At 40.3% G+C, this 18,307-nt stretch overlaps 1 protein-coding gene across 3 annotated transcripts in view; it reads left to right on the top strand.

Moving 5' to 3' along the window:
* rph3aa (rabphilin 3A homolog (mouse), a) overlaps positions 1–16,233 on the top strand; it is a 49,280-nt gene extending 33,047 nt beyond the window's left edge. For 2 of the 3 annotated variants that reach the window (XM_080876123.1, XM_080876122.1), the window contains exons 5-16: positions 45–189; positions 937–1,122; positions 1,259–1,486; positions 1,586–1,665; positions 5,684–5,758; positions 7,246–7,355; positions 7,445–7,571; positions 9,425–9,478; positions 12,595–12,746; positions 13,175–13,256; positions 13,343–13,439; positions 14,890–16,233. In XM_080876123.1, the coding sequence (XP_080732249.1) occupies positions 45–189; positions 937–1,122; positions 1,259–1,486; positions 1,586–1,665; positions 5,684–5,758; positions 7,246–7,355; positions 7,445–7,571; positions 9,425–9,478; positions 12,595–12,746; positions 13,175–13,256; positions 13,343–13,439; positions 14,890–15,023 (1,470 nt within the window). In that variant the 3' untranslated portion in view covers positions 15,024–16,233. The remainder of the gene's footprint in view (positions 1–44; positions 190–936; positions 1,123–1,258; positions 1,487–1,585; positions 1,666–5,683; positions 5,759–7,245; positions 7,356–7,444; positions 7,572–9,424; positions 9,479–12,594; positions 12,747–13,174; positions 13,257–13,342; positions 13,440–14,889) is intronic. The other variant, XM_080876124.1, reaches the window with a different exon arrangement.
* The last annotated feature ends 2,074 nt before the right edge of the window (positions 16,234–18,307 follow it).

The following is an 18,307-nucleotide window of genomic DNA, read 5'->3' as shown; positions in this document are numbered from 1 at the left end:
TCTTGGAAAATATTCCAGTGATGCAAATCTTTGTGTTACTGCAGGTACAGAAGCGTTCAGGAGCTTGGTTCTTTAAAGGAAGAGAGCAACTGGGTCTGCCTGCCCCCCTTCCTCTGTCCAGACCTGGACAGTCGAGCACAGAAAACTGCTCTACTCCAGCAGGCTACAGTGGATCACATCAGGGATACGGTATTTTTTTGGAAGTGAATGTTTCTCACATTTGTGCATGGGTTTTCAGATATGCCTCTTAAGAACTGATAAAAACCATAAGAGCTAAATACGAGTTGTCTTTTGATCTTATGCCAGAGATATGCTTCTTTTATTTTATTTTTATTTAAAAGCTGAATTAGCGTATAAACATCTTGGGATGCATCTCCTTGTTTTTGAAGGTGTTGTCAGACAAAAAAAAAAAATGGAAAAATTGCCACCTTATTGTGGTAGAGGTTGATCCCTAATGATACCAGAGCAATTTGTCTCTGGTTGGGTTTCCCAAAGCAACCTGATTGCTCACCTGAGGTGAGGGCCAAACTAAGTACAATTCAGAAGATATCAATGGCATGGCAATGGTAGTTTGCTTGGATCAGGGTTACTGGGAGTCTCCTGGAGTCAGACCTGGGGGAGAGTGCTGGTGACTAGGCCCTAACCCACAGGGCCCAGCTTGGCTCTGGTTGGTCCTGCACCCACCACCCACATGAGGAGCTGAAGCAGTATGGTGCAATGTGTCAAAGGTAGAGGTACTTAAGTTCTTTGTGACCACTTTACTAATTTTTGGGGGTTTTTTGGTCTCTTTGTGGTTATTTTCTGTCTTTTGGAGTTGTAACTTTCCACCATGAAATATTAGTGGTCCCAGGGGGACCTGGCAGTCCCATTCGGTAATGCATCTATTGAAGTGAAACATTATTCTAACAGTGATGATAATCTTACTTTGACTCCCAGAGCGCATTGCAGGGTCACAGCAGCACAAGTCTTTTGGATCAGAACAATGGGAACAGACAGCAAAAACAACAGCTGACAGTTGTAATGAGGGTCATTCCCATCCAGCCGCTGTAATGAAGACAGAGAGACATGTGTCAGCCTCCAAACCACCTCAGGCAAACACAGAGCACACAACCCCTAACTCAGGTAAAGTCACACTGATCCTTCTAAGAATAAGCCCAGCACTACAAGGCTAATTTCTAAATGTTCCAAATGAACACTGATACATAAAAAGACACTTCAGATTGTGTTAACTGCTGATTATATTTTATAAAATCTCAAGTACCTGCTGCAGGTATGGAGAACCATCACGCGGAAAGACAAGAAACATTGCCCCTTCCAGCTGTGGAGGAAAAAAGACCACCTGTTATCTCTGGCTCTGTTTCATCTCATAAGCCTGTCTCCAGAGTTGGTCCACCTGTTAACCCACCTGCCAACAACCCTGCTCCTCCCAGACCCCCACCAGATCAAACAGAGGAAGACAACAATGACTATGACTCAGATGATGCCAGTAAGATTATTCCTCAAAATTTAAAACCTTTATTTGTTGAAGACAAATGTATTATTACTTTTATTTTTTGCAACGTGTATGTCTGTGTGTTTCTTACAGCCACTCTGGGATCTCTGGAGTTCACTCTACTCTATGAACAGGAGAACCATGCACTACACTGCGGTATTGTTAAAGCTAAGGTGAACGCTCATACACATGTATGAATAGAAATGAGATAACAACACAAAATAAAAGATCAGTTAAAATAGGACAAGATAAGTAATTCGGGCAACGTGGTTCAGGGGGTTGGGAAGCTCATCTTGTAACCGGAAGGTTGCCGGTTTGATCCCCAGCTCTGTCTGTCTTGGTCGTTGTGTCCTTGGACAAGACACTTCACCTACCGCCTACTGGTGATGGCCAGAGGGGCCGATGGCGCAATATGGCAGCCTCGCTTCTGTCAGTCTGCCCCAGGGCAGCTGTGGCTACAACTGTAGCTTGCCTCCACCAGTGTGTGAACGTGAGAGTGAATGAATAGTGGAATTATAAAGTGCTTAGAGGGTCTCGAAAAGTGCTATATAAATGCAATCCATTATTAATGAAGATTGGAAATGATATAGTAATAATAATATTATACAGACAGATTAGACAAGATAAAATCTGTGTTTTGGCTCTCGGAGGAGGCGGACGCACTTTTTCTCCTCTCCTCTCCCTTATCTTCCCTGCTTAGTTTTTATGTCCTTGTCTAGTCTTGTGTTTTTTGTATTACTTTCCCTGGAACACTCTCTCACAGTCTGTTTCTAAAACCTAAAGAGAATTATGGATTTGATCAACTGGTCTCTGAATGCTATTGACACCCTTTTCTCAACGAGAAGTCTGGGCTCGGGAGAGCCCGAGTGCCCTGGAGGGACTTTCCCTGCCGGATACACGATGGACGGGTGGCAGACATGGAGGATCGTGTGCCTGGCGGGACTGTCGATCGAGGACGCTGAAGATATCTACCTATTCGGAACCGTGATAACAGGGTTTTTGCTGATCGGAGCTGGCTTGGCCCTGGCTTATCTGAGAATTAAGCAGTGTTGGGAAGGTTACTTTTAAAATGTATTCCATTACAGAATACAGAATACATGCCCCAAAATGTATTCTGTAACGTATTCCGTTACGTTACTCAATGACAGTAACGTATTCTGAATACTTTGGATTACTTAATATATTATCATGCTTTTTACAACAACGTGAATGTACTATTGCTGGGTGATTTATTACTATTACTGAAGGTCCGCAACTCCGAACTGTAGTAAAGGGACCTCTGACTAATACGGCGGGGTCCGTGTCGGCTCGTAGCCGAAAAATAGCTTTACTTTGTTGTGTGGGTCAACTTTTCTTGCGAGAGACAGAGAGAGGCGTTGAAAGGCTGCTCCAATGGAACTTATTGTTTTCGGAGGAAAACACGAACACGGTGTACAGTCGAGTCTTAATAGCTTACTTACAACTGGGCTCGTCAGGCACTCTTCTTGGCTGAAGTGGTTATTATTATATTTACATGCTTCCAGCTCCAGTTTTTGCTCGATGACAACTCGTACCTTTCCACTCCCCTTTTTCTCCCTCCTCGCGCTCACAGACATATAACGGGTATGGCAGTCCATTCTCCCTGCAACACGGACTACACTGCCCATGATGCTACATTCTTTAGAGCTATGCTTGTAGCATTCTGCCTGTTAGCTTAGCACAACAACAACAACAAGGAAATGCGCTCTCTCACCCAGGAAACACACAGTCGCAGAGAGAGAGAGAGAGCGTCGCCCTGTAACCATGGCAACCGTAACGCTGCCGCCTGGAACAAAAGAACGTAGCTGTCAAACAAAACCCAAACAGTCCTGACCCGCGACAATATGAAACAGGAAAGTACCGCAGTGTAATCCATTTATTTCAACAAAGTAACTGTATTCTGAATACCACCTTTTTAAACGGTAACTGTAACGGAATACAGTTACTCATATTTTGTATTTTAAATACGTAACGGCGGTACATGTATTCCGTTACTCCCCAACACTGGAATTAAGAAAGCGGAACCGGCTGTTCAAACCCCCCCAAGGCTGCCTGCTGGGATTGAAACGATGGGACGAGGCGCAACTTCTCAGAACAGGCTCATTGAGAGCAGCATGGATAAGACCTTGGAGACTCTTACAGCTGCCGTGAATACTCAGAATAACACCTCTGAGTGTACATTGGATTACATCAAGGAGAGGCCTGCTAAGAATAACACCTTTGTTAAGTTGGATTACATCGTGGAACAGCTGACTGCAGTCGTGAGTTCTCAGAATCGGCTCTCTGAGCAAAAGAATGACAACACCACGGAACGCAAGTTTGATACCATCATGGGGAAGCTCGCGGTTTTCCAACGGGAGATTGAGAGACCAGTGTCGGAGTGTTAAAGAACAGCTTTGAAATTCTCACGAGTTGTTGCAAAAGAAAAATTACCATCACAATCCAGCTACCCCTTTGGCGCCAGCTGTGGGCTCAAGGCTGGAGCCGAACAAAAACTCCCTGATAACGACTGTGTTGAGTCTGTTCCTTCCCATTCCATGCAAGGCCACCTGGGTTGGCTGGAAGACTGTTTACTTAGCCTGGCAGGGCGAAGGACACTGTCTCAGCTGAACTATGGACACGCACACACATACATATACTGATACTGATAAGCACTCACTGACGCATCACCCTCCCTACCCCGGATCCAACGCCACCTCCAACACTTACCTCCCCTCTGATGTGGACATCGGGTCAGCTGGAGGCGCAGTCGAAGATTGCAGCGATCCCAGATCAGATGTACACACTGGAACACTTTCCCATGTTGCTTGTCTGTGTTTATTGTGCTATGTTGTGTTGATATCTGTGCATTCCTGTATTATCCTTTTGTGTTACACATTTCGATGTTTTTTTCCTCGCTACCTAGCCTGACCTGTCTCCCCAATGTGATGTTTGTGTATTGTATGTATGGTCGGCAAGGTCTGTCATCTCGGTTGTGGGCAAAAGACCTGCAACTGACAAATAAAGGCTATCTCATCTCATCTCATCTCATCTCATAAAAACAGACCATATAGAAGATAAGACAAAACAAAACATTTAAGGTGATGGCTGGAAAAGCAACAACATAAAAATTATAAAGTGGGACAAGGTAAACGAGTACTTGAAAGGAGAAGACAAAAGGACACAATACAACACAGGAAAATATGTGCCAAAACAAAACATCTCAGGTCCAACCAAACTAATAATGGACAGGACAGAATGAGACAAGAAGAACAAGAAGGGACAATTGGGACAAGACATGCCATGTCAAGAAGAAATGAGAATAGACAAGAAGAAATAAGGAGCTTAATGTTTTCATTGAGCATTCTGAAACCCGATGTCACAAGCACAGAGACTGAGTCTACTTTGAGACTTGTCAATCTCAAAGTGGGTCACATAGAGCATGCAATGCTTTGTCATCACTGTAGACACTAATGGGAGCCATAATTTAGAAACTACACATGATGTTGTATTCAAGAAGATTTGAAGTTATTTGAAACTATTGATTAAGGCCAGCACGGTGGCACGGTGGTTAGCACTGTTGCCGCACAGCATGAAGGTCCTGAGTTCAATTCCAACATCAGGCCGGGGTCTGTCTGCGTGGGTTCCCTCCGGGTACTCCGGCTTCCTCCCACCGTCCAAAGACATGCAGCTTGTGGGGATAGGTTAATTGGATAATCCAAATTGTTATTAGGTGCGAATGAATGTGAGCGCGAATGGTTGTCTGTCCCTGTGTGTTAGCCCTGCGACAGACTGGCGACCTGTCCAGGTTGTACCCTGCCTCTCGCCCTATGACAGCTGGGATAGGCTCCAGCGCCCCCCGCGACCCTGAAAAGGATAAGCAGAAGCGAATGGATGGATGGATGATTAAGGCCATAAAATCTATAGAAAAATGTTTACTGAGACAAAGGAGCTGAAGGCTGTTTACACAAAGCCTTCTTTTTGGTCACTGGGAGGTTTAAAACACTTCTGGCAGGCTTCATTTTCAAACCCTGAACTTACATCCATATTTAAATACAGTGTATACACAAGACAGAACAAGGTAAAATGGGATATAAGAGAGACGTTAACAATAAAAACAAACAAAAATAATAATATAATAATAATATTTTCATCTCGAATGAATCCAAGCATTGTGTTTCTTGTTTTTTTCAGGGTTTAAAAGCAATGGACTCAAATGGACTTGCAGACCCATATGTTAAGCTGCACCTGTTACCTGGAGCCAGTAAGGTATTTACATGCTTACTTATTTATTTTACTCATTTAAGAAGTAAGATTTTAAAAACAACAAGCTAATCTTTATGTACAAATAAATATGGCAGAATAGCCAGGAAAATGTTGCCTATATACAGGGTAGGAAGTAATTATTTGATTCCCTGCTGAATTTGTACATTTTGCAGAATTCAACCCCCCACCCCACCCCAATAATTTTGGCTCCCACAGATTTGCTGTGTACCTGTGTGGCTCTCAGATTACAGTCAATCAGTTAATCATTTTTTAGATATTCCTGATCTCAATTTGTTATAAAGCACGCGTGTCCCCAAAATCAGTTTCTTCCATTCCAACCTCGCCACCACCATGGGCAAGAACAAAGAGCTGTCAAAGGAAATCAGTGAGAAGACTGTAGACCTGCGCTAAGGCTACAGTGGGTCACAAGACCATCAGCAAGAAGCTTAGTGAAAAGGTGACAACTGCTGATGCAATTATTTGGAAATGGAAGACTATAAAATGACCATCGGTCACCCTCAAGCTCAATGCAAGATCTTGCCTGGTGAGAATGATAATGACAAAGGTGCTGAATCAGCCAAAAAGCTACATGGGAGGACCTTGTTAATGATCTGAAGACATTTGACACCACAGTCACCCAGAACACCATTGGTAAGACACTAGATTGTAATTGAAATATTGCAGCACCCACAAGACACACAGATTACCTGTCCATTAGGGAACCTTAAAATTTTGGACGACAACCTCCTTCCCTCAGCCAAAACACATGGATGGATCTTCTAGCATAACAATGACCCAAAGCATATCACAACAAAAGGAGTTGCTAAAGAAGAAGCACATTAAGATCATGGAGTGACCACACCAGTCGCCAGACTTCAATTATTTAAAAAATCTATGGAGAGATCATAGCTTCAAATTGCCGAGGAGCAGTTGAAAAACCGTAAAGATTCAGAGGGTTTTGTAAATTTGCAAACAGAAAAAATGTGTGATTTTTTTCTGGATTTTTCTCTCCGTTAAAATTAAGCTACGATGGAAATGTTAAGACTGTTCATTTCTTTATAATTAAGAAAATTTATAAATTCAGCAGAGGATTGATTAACTGTTTCACCAACTGTATTAATTTAACAGAAATTGACATTAGCAGGAAATTGGAGGATGGGATGTACGCAATGTGACCCAATAAATGTAAATACAGTGTTAGAAAGCTCCTAATGACAATCCTGTTTGAGAAGATGGTGTTTTGGTGAATTTATTTGATTTGAAATGCTCTTATATTATATAATATTGCAATAACAAACTGACTAATGCTCATAGCCTTAAATTTAGGTTGGCTGGTACATCGCTGATAGGAGTACTGTGTCATTTTGAGTGAAATAGAATAATCAGTTTGCTTTGAGCTAAGTGTTTGATGTTCTGATGGGCATTGGTTCTCAGTTATTCCTCAGTTTCTTTTATTACTTGAGAAATTCATCTGAATTTCTTATCTTTAGTCTAATAAGCTTCGTACCAAGACACTTAAAAACACCTTGAATCCTGTTTGGAATGAAACCCTGGTTTACCATGGCATCACAGATGAAGAAATGTCACGCAAAACCCTCCGGTATGAACGACTTTTACATACTTTAACACTGATTTGCTACTTATATCAAAATAAAAGCTTTCATGGAGTGCATCGTTTGTTGTTTGCAGGCTTTCGGTGAGTGACGAGGACAAGTTTGGACACAATGAATTCATAGGAGAGACACGAGTGGCCCTCAAGAAACTGAAATTTAATGAGAAGAAGAACTTCAGTGTTTGTTTGGAGAGAGTGATCCCAGTAAGTCTGAGGGCAAAACCGACAATACGATGAGGTTTTGACCTGCTCTAAATATTTGCTTAATAAGGCACACAGTTAGCTACTGTTTTTCTGTAAGTTTAACTCAGCACTGGCAGATGAACTCACAGCACAGCTCAAGTACATGAGATGCAAAAATGAGTACAGATCACAAGAGATGCCAGTGTTTTTAAACTGTGAGTCACACATTATCTGAAATGAAGGTTACACATTGTTTTGTATTTTGGTGCAAAACAGCATCTTAGAGGATGACAAAGCAGTTCAGAACATCTTATCTTGTTCTTTCCTTAGACATTTTAGTAAAGCACTAGTAACTTGCTGCTTCCAAAGGCATAAAGTACTTTTGCAATCGAGTGAAATCTTCACATTTTCCGCTTGGTGTAGGTACGTGGTCAGTCTGGGCCACAAGATTACTCATTACAGTGTAAGTGGTTACCTCAGGGACACCAAGGGGACACAGCTCTGGCTATAGCTGCATAAGTCCCATTTTGCTTCGGTTTAAACTTGCTTAAGGGACAACAAATGAAAAGAAATCGAATTTAAGGGGGGAGCGAGTTAAAACAGCTTGTTTCAGATAGTGAATGAACTGAGAGCTTGCACCAAGGCTCAGTATAAAACAAATGAGAATCTTTTAAAACCACAAATCACCCAAAACTGTCAGGGGTGTTGTGTGGATGCTAGGAAAGGAGGACCTAAACGCTGGACTCACAGGTAGGTGAAGGCTGGTGCTTATTATGACGAGCAGGTGAGCTGAACATAAGATGGCTCGCTGAACTGAAATGACTGGCTGAACTGAACACACGTACAGAGTAGACAACATTAACATCAATGAGACGACAAAGACCAGGATGAAACTGAGGACTTAAGTACACTGGCTAATGATGATGATTAGGGACCGGTGAGAACACAGCTGAACATAATGAAACAGGAAGTAGAACTAATGACACTGAAACAGAGGGGTGGCACGGTGAAGCGGGAAATATGAATGTGGAACATAAACTGAACATGAACTGAATACAGCTGGTGAACCACCCAGGAACCCTGACAAAAACTACTTTGGTGGCCAAGAATACATCTAATGTATTAGTTCCCTTTTAAAAACACTAGTATAAATGGAATTCTCGGTATGTATAATTTCGTGATAGGTCTGTCTGCTGATCCTCTAGTAGGATTAACCACCAGAGCAGCTGTTTTAAAACAGTTATTATTTATAGTGCTCATATAATAACATTTTATTCATTGAAAACTGAACATCTTCAGGTGGACCTTAAATGGATCTAAACGTGAATGTTTTAATCACAAATGGCTAGACACTTGAAGAGATAAAATGTATTATTTTGTACTTTATGCATACATATACACTTAATAGTGTATATGGAAAAAGTATGCATAGCTTGGTGTCCAGTTTTATTACCCTGTGGCATGCACACTGACAAAACCTGAAATTAAAGATTACGAGGTACCCCAATACTTTGTCCATATAGTTTGCAGGCCATACATTGTAGAAGTGAAAGTCTTTGACGAATTGTTTGAAAAGTTCTCATAAATACTGGAAACAGGAAAGCATTTTCTACAGTATGACTGGATTCTGCTTGACACCTTAAGTTTTGTATGGTCTATGGAAATGGGATACAACATGTTACTTACTGATCTTTAACCGTGCTTAAATAGCTGTTTTCCCGGGTTTTAGTTCTTATACTAAGAAATGCTGAAGTAGTCCTTGAACAGGGACATTTCCTATTTTACTTCTATACACACAAACTAATGATAAAGGCTCTAGCTTCAATCATGATGAGGATGATGATGATAATGATGATGGTTTGCTCTCTGTACAGGTGAAGAAGGCTGTAGGAGGATCCATCCGTGGCATGGCTCTTTATGAGGATGATGTAAGACCTTCACATAGATCTTACCACTGTGCATTAGTTAATATACGTATTTAAAAAATAGAAATTAAAACATATAAGCTACATTTGTGTAAATGTAAAATATATAACATTACACAGTTTCAAATAAAAATCAGGTAATATACTTAAGGCCACTGTTCCTTTTACAGGCATCTTCTATACTGATGTTACTTATGTTCTTTTATTCGATGTATCTTGCATTTGCTTATTTTCAGGTTTTATCTGAAGGATGTATGTATATACAGTGGGGCAAAAAAGTATTTAGTCAGCCACCGATTGTGCAAGTTCCCCCACTTAAAATGATGACAGAGGTCAGTAATTTGCACCAGAGGTACACTTCAACTGTGAGAGACAGAATGTGAAAAAGAAATCCATGAATTCACATGGTAGGATTTGTAAAGAATTTATTCGTAAATCAGGGTGGAAAATAAGTATTTGGTCACCTCAAACAAGGAAAATCTCTGGCTCTCACAGACCTGTAACGTCTTCTGTAAGAAGCTTTTCTGTCCCCCACTCGTTACCTGTATGAATGGCACCTGTTTGAACTCATCATCTGTATAAAAGACACCTGTCCACAGCCTCAAACAGTCAGACTCCAAACTCCGCCATGGCCAAGACCAAAGAGCTTTCGAAGGACACCAGGAAAAGTATTGTAGACCTGCACCAGACTGGGAAGAGTGAATCTACAATAGGCAAGCAGCTTGGTGTGAAAAAATCAACTGTGGGAGCAATCATCAGAAAATGGAAGACATACAAGACCACTGATAATCTCCCTCGATCTGGGGCTCCACGCAAGATCTCATCCCGTGGGGTCAAAATGATCATGAGAACGGTGAGCAAAGATCCCAGAACCACACGGGGGGACCTGGTGAATGACCTGCAGAGAGCTGGGACCAAAGTAACAAAGGTCACCATCAGTAACACACTACAACGGCAGGGAATCAAATCCCGCAGTGCCAGACGTGTTCCGCTGCTGAAGCCAGTGCATGTCCAGGCCCGTCTGAAGTTTGCCAGAGAGCACATGGATGATACAGCAGAGGATTGGGAGAATGTCATGTGGTCAGATGAAACCAAAGTAGAACTTTTTGGTATAAACTCAACTCGTCGTGTTTGGAGGAAGAAGAATACTGAGTTGCATCCCAAGAACACCATACCTACTGTGAAGCATGGGGGTGGAAACATCATGCTATGGGGCTGTTTTTCTGCCAAGGGGACAGGACGACTGATCCGTGTTAAGGACTGAATGAATGGGGCCATGTATCGTGAGATTTTGAGCCAAAACCTCCTTCCATCAGTGAGAACTTTGAAGATGAAACGAGGCTGGGTCTTCCAACATGACAATGATCCAAAACACACCGCCCGGGCAACAAAGGAGTGGCTCCGTAAGAAGCATTTGAAAGTCCTGGAGTGGCCTAGCCAGTCTCCAGACCTCAACCCCATAGAAAATCTGTGGCGGGAGTTGAAAGTCCGTGTTGCTCGGCGACAGCCCCAAAACATCACTGCTCTCGAGAAGATCTGCATGGAGGAATGGGCCAAAATACCAGCTACTGTGTGTGCAAACCTGGTAGAGACCTATAGCAAACGTTTGACCTCTGTTATTGCCAACAAAGTATTGAGTTGTATTTTTGTTATTGACCAAATACTTATTTTCCACCCTGATTTACGAATAAATTCTTTACAAATCCTACCATGTGGATTCATGGATTTTTTTTTTTCACATTCTGTCTCTCACAGTTGAAGTGTACCTCTGGTGCAAATTACTGACCTCTGTCATCATTTTAGGTGGGGGAACTTGCACAATCGGTGGCTGACTAAATACTTTTTTGCCCCACTGTATGTACTGTAGCCTAAAGTAGTTTCTTCAGATTCCCCGGCTTCAGCTCTTATGGTGAAGCCAAGTATTACCACTGCTTATTAACCACTGCTGTGCACTGCCTTTGTGCCAGACAATGACCTGATCACATACTATGTTAATTATATCAGACAGATGTTACTGATCATTTTTTATTTATTTATTTTACTTTTTCTGTCATCAGTTATATTCATTTAACAGCCATGGTAGATCTCACTTTTTTCTGTCCCAGTAATCCTTTTGTCTCATGTTATCTTACATAAAACTGGTCTGATGAGTTTCAGTAAGTTATACAGATATCTTACTATGTGATTTTGGGAACAGGACACTTTGCCTCAGTAGATACTCAAATTGTGGTTTATTGTCTTTCAAATAAGGCATGAAAGTGGTTGCATCACTATCCAGGCAAAAACTATGAGTTTTCAGTTCAGTAAGAGAAAAACTTCAACTCATATTGGCACTATATAAAAAAATAAACAAAGCAAGAACATGGTGCTTTACATAGTAGGTTCAAGATTTTACTGTATTAAAAAGAGAATCCCAACATTTCTGTAATAGAAAGCAACTGGTGGCTTGAGATGAAGTCTCAAGTGAAATGACGCTAAAACTTGCTAAGTAAACACAGGCTGGAGAAAGATTATGGATGCTGGATACTGCGTGCATCCTTTTGTGAGATGAGCTGAAAATAGAGCTCTTTGGTCACAGTGACACTGCTTATGTTTAGAGAAACAAGGAAGTGGCGCACAACCCAAAGACAACTATCCACATTGTGAAACACACTAGGAGTACACTAAGAGTATTGTACTGTGGGGATGCTTCAATGCATCTGGAACAGAGAATCTTGTCAAGGTGGAAGGACTCATGAGGAAAAAATAATATGTGAAGATTTGTGTAAAATCTGTGGGGTGCCTGAAAACCAAGATCTATGCTGAAGACCATCAGATGTGGAGGAACTTATTTAACAGAACTTACTTAAAAAAAAAATTTCATAACGGGGTTCATAGTTTTATCCTCATTTGTACTTCTAGTTACATCTCAGACAGATGCAAATTCTCCAGCCATCGCAGAGTAAAACATAGGTCCTAGGACAGAACCCTGTGGAACTCCATGGTGAACTTTTGGGTAGAGATTTATCCCAGTGACATATTTTAGTGTGTTTACTACAAAGACAAATTTGTTGAAATAGTTTTCATTTATTTATGTTAAAGTTATTTGGTACATGTCACTTACGCATGTGTGTTCACAGCTGAAAGAAGTTGAAAACTCAGAGGAGAGGGGCCGTATCTTGATATCATTGATGTACAACAGCCAGCAGAGTCATTTGATAGTGGGTGTGGTCCGATGTGCTCACCTGGCTGCAATGGACTCCAATGGATACTCTGACCCGTTTGTCAAAGTGTATGTGTTTTTTCCAGCTGCATCTGCACTAATGTCACTACATAGATAAACTCTCTATGACAGTGGGGAAATCCTTTTTTCATTTGTTTGGTTTTTTTTACTTTGCTTTGCTAAGAATTGGACACAAGTATCAGTAACACATCTTGCCTCCTCAGTAAATATGAAGCTGGAGTGACAGTTTCTTAAGTTAACTAGCCTAGACCCGTCAAAGTTAAAAATATGGAATAAACTCAAAATAGACTTCTGATTATGATTATCACTGCTAATCTGACTTAACTGTTGAAATGTGCTTCGTTAACATTTAAATAGATGTTAAATTTTCGAGCAAAGTCAGTGAGCTCAACAAAGTAAATAAACATTCCCAGAAATCTTGAACTTCATTCCCAAGGGATGGCATTTTACCTTTGTTGTTCTGTCCTCTTTGATAGATGTCTCAAGCCAGACATGGGAAAGAAAGCTAAAAACAAGACACAGATCAAAAAGAAGACACTTAACCCAGAGTTTAATGAGGTGAGTCTGCGGATTTTGCCATTTTCTGCCCATCCAGATTTCACTCACAGTTTTGTAATAAACTTTCTTCTGTCACTATGTTATAGGAGTTCAGTTATGAAATTAAGCATGGTGAGCTAGCCAAGAAAACACTTGACATCTCAGTCTGGGACTATGACATGGGGAAATCCAATGATTTTATTGGTAAGTTAATAACTTTGATCACATATCCTTATTGATGCTTGTCCACTTCCTGATTTTTTGTATGTTTGTCACACTTAAATGTTTCAGATCATCAAACAAATTTAGACACAAAAGGCAGTCTCTAAATGAAGGTGTTTATTATTGAGAGGGAAAAAATCCAAACGTACATGGCCCTGAATGAAAAAGTGATTGTGCCCTAAACCTAATAACTGCTTGGGCCACCCTTAGCAGCAACAACTGCAATCAAGCGTTAGCGATAACTACCAATCAGAGAAAATTTGGGCCACTCATCTTTGCAGACTTGTTGTAATTCAGTCGCACTGGAGAGTTTTCAAGCATGAACCACCTTTTAAAGGTCATGCCACAGCATCTCAATCGGGTTCAGATCAGGACTTTGCCTAGGCCACTCCAAAGTCTTCATTTAGTTTTTCTTAAGCCATTCAGAGGTGGACTTACTATTGCGTCCTGGATCATTTGTCCTGCTGCAGAACCCAAGTGCCCTTCAGCTTGAACAGATGGCTGGACATTCTCCTTCAGGATGTTTTGATAGACAGCAGTGAACAGTGAAATTGAGCTCAACTCAATCATTCAGGACATCATTGGCTAATATTAAAATTTGTTTGATGATATAAAACATGTTAGTGCAACAAATATGAAAAACATTAGGAAATCGGGAAGGGGGCACACACTTGTTACACTACTGTATTGATGTAGCCACTGTTGTATCACGTATTTGTTAGTTAAGTCCAGTCATGAAGCCACAATCTGGCTGTTGTAACTGCCATCACCATGGTGTTTTGGATGTTGAAAGTGAGGGGTGGATCTGAGTGTTCTAATGAGTAGTCAATCACAGGATGTTAGCTAATAAGAATGCTCTGGTTTATCCTCTTTTCTGACTCTAATAAGTACCATAAACTATAAAAAGAACTTAATGTTGTAGTTAGTATAACTTGAAACCAGTATTAAAAGCCATGAACTCACTTGGAACTGCTGAGAATTGTTTGCCCACAGACATATATAACCGTCACTTTTTTTCCTACCAGAGAACCCCCTTGCTGGCGAGTTCAAAGACAAAGATTTGAAGCCCTTCTTGCATAGGTTTCACTTATAAGACCACGTATCTGTGTCTGTCTTTTACATGCAGTCAATTCTGTAAGCTCCTAATGTTGTGCATTATTAGACTTATTAGTGTCACAAAGATTTTCATTTTTCTGTCCAGGCAATTTATATAGAAGTTGGCCAATTATCAGAAAACCATTGACTGATCTTAGCACAGTTTGACCACTACACAATTCTAAAGCCTAGCCCACAGCTATACATCTGCCTTGTTTTAGGAACCCTCAGATGTGAACATGCTGCCACTGCAAGTATTATAAATTTAGAAATAAGCTTGTACATAATGAAATAGACAAATATTCATCTTTTATAATGGTTTCCTTTCTACCTTCAGGTGGCTGTCAGTTAGGCATCCAGGCTAAAGGAGAGTGTTTGAAGCACTGGTATGAATGCCTCAAGAATAAAGACAAGAAGATTGAGCGTTGGCATGTTCTTCTAAATGACAACACCACTCAGTTTGAGGATTGAAAGTTAAAATCTTCAACTCTTGTCTGTATTTTTTTCTCCATATCTCTCTGTAAAATGTCTTCCATGAGTGCAGGTAGACAAATAATGTACTCTTGCTTTCAATGTAGTTTGCTGCAAAATGCTATATGAAAGCTTCATTTTAAGCACTATTGTTTTTTGTGACCAACATGGATGTTGACCTTTATGCTTTTTGTCAAAAGGAGTTTATCATATCATAAACTGTATCAGACTATAAACAAATATTCTGACATGCAGTAATGTTTGAACTGATTATCGTGTTTTATGGACAAGATAACAGCCCTTTATTTTCGTCATCAAGTCAAGTATCTACAGAACTTACACATACTGATATTGATATGTATCCATGTCACCTAAGGTCATGTGTTATCATCTGATTTTCCATATTGTTTGGGTATGGGTGTTATGTTTTTATTTTCATGTGTTGTGGTACATATTTATTCTGCTTTATGCATCTGTTAAATATTACGTTAGGCACTGCAGTGAACAATCATTTGTTTTGCATGTGACATGCAGATAACATACTGTTTTCCATATCTTCATGGTCGCTACATCACCTTCTTCCATGCATGTGGGGAGTATTCAACAACCTAAAATGTTTCTGCATGAAATTATAATAATGATTATTTCAAAAACAAGTTTAATTATGCAGTGGCTGTTAGGTTGACCAGATCCTAGGAAACTAAATGTGGGGGAAAGGCACAATGTGGCCTGTGTGAATTTGAACCCAGAGACTAAGGGTTATACCTCATGTTCAGTTGTTCAGAATATTTAAACGGACAACACTGTTCTGTCTAGTATTCATCTTTGGAGTTGAAAAGGTGTTCATCCATATATACTGGCAAATCTATTATTGATCATTTTTCTTGTTCTATTTTTTGTGAGACTTTTAGGAGATGAGTTTGGTAAACAAGAACTAATAGAACTAATTAAAATGTGTGACATTGTCTAAATATATGAATATATAGGAAGAGGGAGTTAAGGGCTTAAGTAAGGGTTCCACTTTATGTCCAGTCTCACATAAAGTGGAATATCTGGTCACCGGAAGTTCTGTTTTTGGAATATGATGAAATATTGCTCCACGGGTATATCTTATATACATTTGCAGGTTGTTTTCAGTTACATATTCAACATTGTCCTGTCTGTACTGATATTGGTGCATGTCTGTAGCAACACATGGCTAATAAATAAAGACCTGATGAAACTTGCTCGGCATTTGTTGTGTATGACATGGCATAAACTTTGTCTGAATCAGGTGAGGTTCAAACCAATCAGCTCAGACAGACACGCAGCTGAAAAATTTGTGAACTTTGACTTCTCCTGATAAAACTTCTTCCGTCTAACTGGGGGAAAGTTTATAGACTCATTACACTCTAAAAAAGTCTGATCTTGAATGATCTACGAGCTATGATCTCACTTTTGATGTTATCAGAAAGGTTCTACCACAGCTGAAAAGATAGGCCTGGCAAGAACTCCAATATTTACATTTCAACTCCAAGACCTTCAGACAGAGCAAAAGGCTGTGTAGAATTAAGCTGTGAAACTCTGCAAAGGTCTGCATCAAACTATATAATGGCAAAGAACACTTTACTGACTCTAGAAAAAAAATGCAAACACAAAAACCAAGAGCAAAAAATGTCAACACACAAACACATTACAGACCATTACAACAAAAAGATAAGGAGACTAAATGAATGTATAAAGATAAGCAAAACAATCACAGGAGCAACACACGAGAGACAACAATGATGTAATAAAATGGCTATAAAAATGCAAAATGGCTACTAAGTGACACAAAATGACACAAAAATCACAAGAAGGGATAAAGACAGATGACCTGGTAATAAAAGAAGCAAACAGAGAACAGAAAAAGAGAAAAAGGATAAAAGATGACCACAACAGTAAACAAAATCACCAAAAGAGAGGTGAAATGACAATAAAATAGACAAAGAGGAAACCTACTATAATGAGAGGTTAAAAAGACACAAATCGCAAGGGGAGACTCAATGACTACAAACAAAACAACCACAAAAAAAGAACAAAAAAAAATCATAAGAAATAGAGCAATGTAGCATAAGTATGCAAGCTTGCAAAAACAAGATGAAAAAGGACTACAGAGAGTGGCAGTCATTGAAAAATAAAATAAAAGCTGCTAAAAAAGACAAAATGACCCTGGAACGAGACAAGCGGAGTGGAAAAAAAAGGTCAAATGGACACAAAACGCCATCTGTGGTCTTTCATTTTTTTAGTTCAAGTATCTTCTGTAGGTGAGGATGTTTCTGGGTCCACGGATTATATAAGATTACAGATTATATTTTTCTCTATCACAAAACTATGTCAACACTCAAATACTATTTTAGGCACACTTGAAGAGAACAGTCTGCCTGGTTGGGCTGCTCACTGCAATACAGTTACTGGCCACATCATTAGGTACACCTGCTTAACGCCTCATTAACACAAATATGTAACCTGCAGATCCCATGGAAGAAACTCAGTGCATTTTGCATGTAGACATGGTCAGGACTGCTGAAGTTACAACTGAGCATCAAAATAGGTGATTTCAGTGATTTTGAACAAAGCATGCTTGTTGGTCTGTGCCAAACAGGCAGCTCTGAATATTTCAGATCCTGTTCTATTGGGGTTTTCCTATTCAACTATCTCTCCCAAAATATCCACTGAACAGCAGTTCTCACCTTGTTGATGCCAGCAGACAGAGAAGAATGGACGGGCTGCTTCAAGCTGAGAGAGAGGCAGCAGTAACTGAAATAACCAGTCATTACAGCCAAAGTATATAGAAGAGTATCTCTGAATGCGTAGCACATTCAACCTTGAATCAGAAGGGCTACAGCAGCAGAAGACCACACTAGGTGACGCTTCTGGCAGCTAAGAACAGGAATCCGAGGCTACAGTTTGCATCAAATTATCAAGAGTTTTTTTCTTGTCATGCTTTGGACCCCTTAGTATAAACTGAGTACCATTTAAACTTCTCAGCCTAACTACTCAGTGTTGTTGAGGACCTTTATAACCATACATCTTCTGATAGTTGCTTCCAGCCAGATAACGCTCCGCATTACAAAGCTCAAATCTTCTGACACTGGTTTCTTGACAATGAGTTCACTGTACTCAGATGGTCCCCACTGTCACTACATCTCAAACCAACAGATCCCCTTTGGGATGTGGTTGAACTAGAGTTACATCATGGATGTGTAATTGACAGCTCCTGTCAACATGGAGCAAAATCTTTGAGGAATATTTCTAACAGCTTG

Source organism: Rhamphochromis sp. 'chilingali', assembly GCF_963969265.1.
Source record: "Rhamphochromis sp. 'chilingali' genome assembly, chromosome: 2".
Lineage (NCBI taxonomy): Eukaryota > Metazoa > Chordata > Actinopteri > Cichliformes > Cichlidae > Rhamphochromis > Rhamphochromis sp. 'chilingali'.
This window is presented reverse-complemented; position numbering and strand designations above follow the sequence as displayed.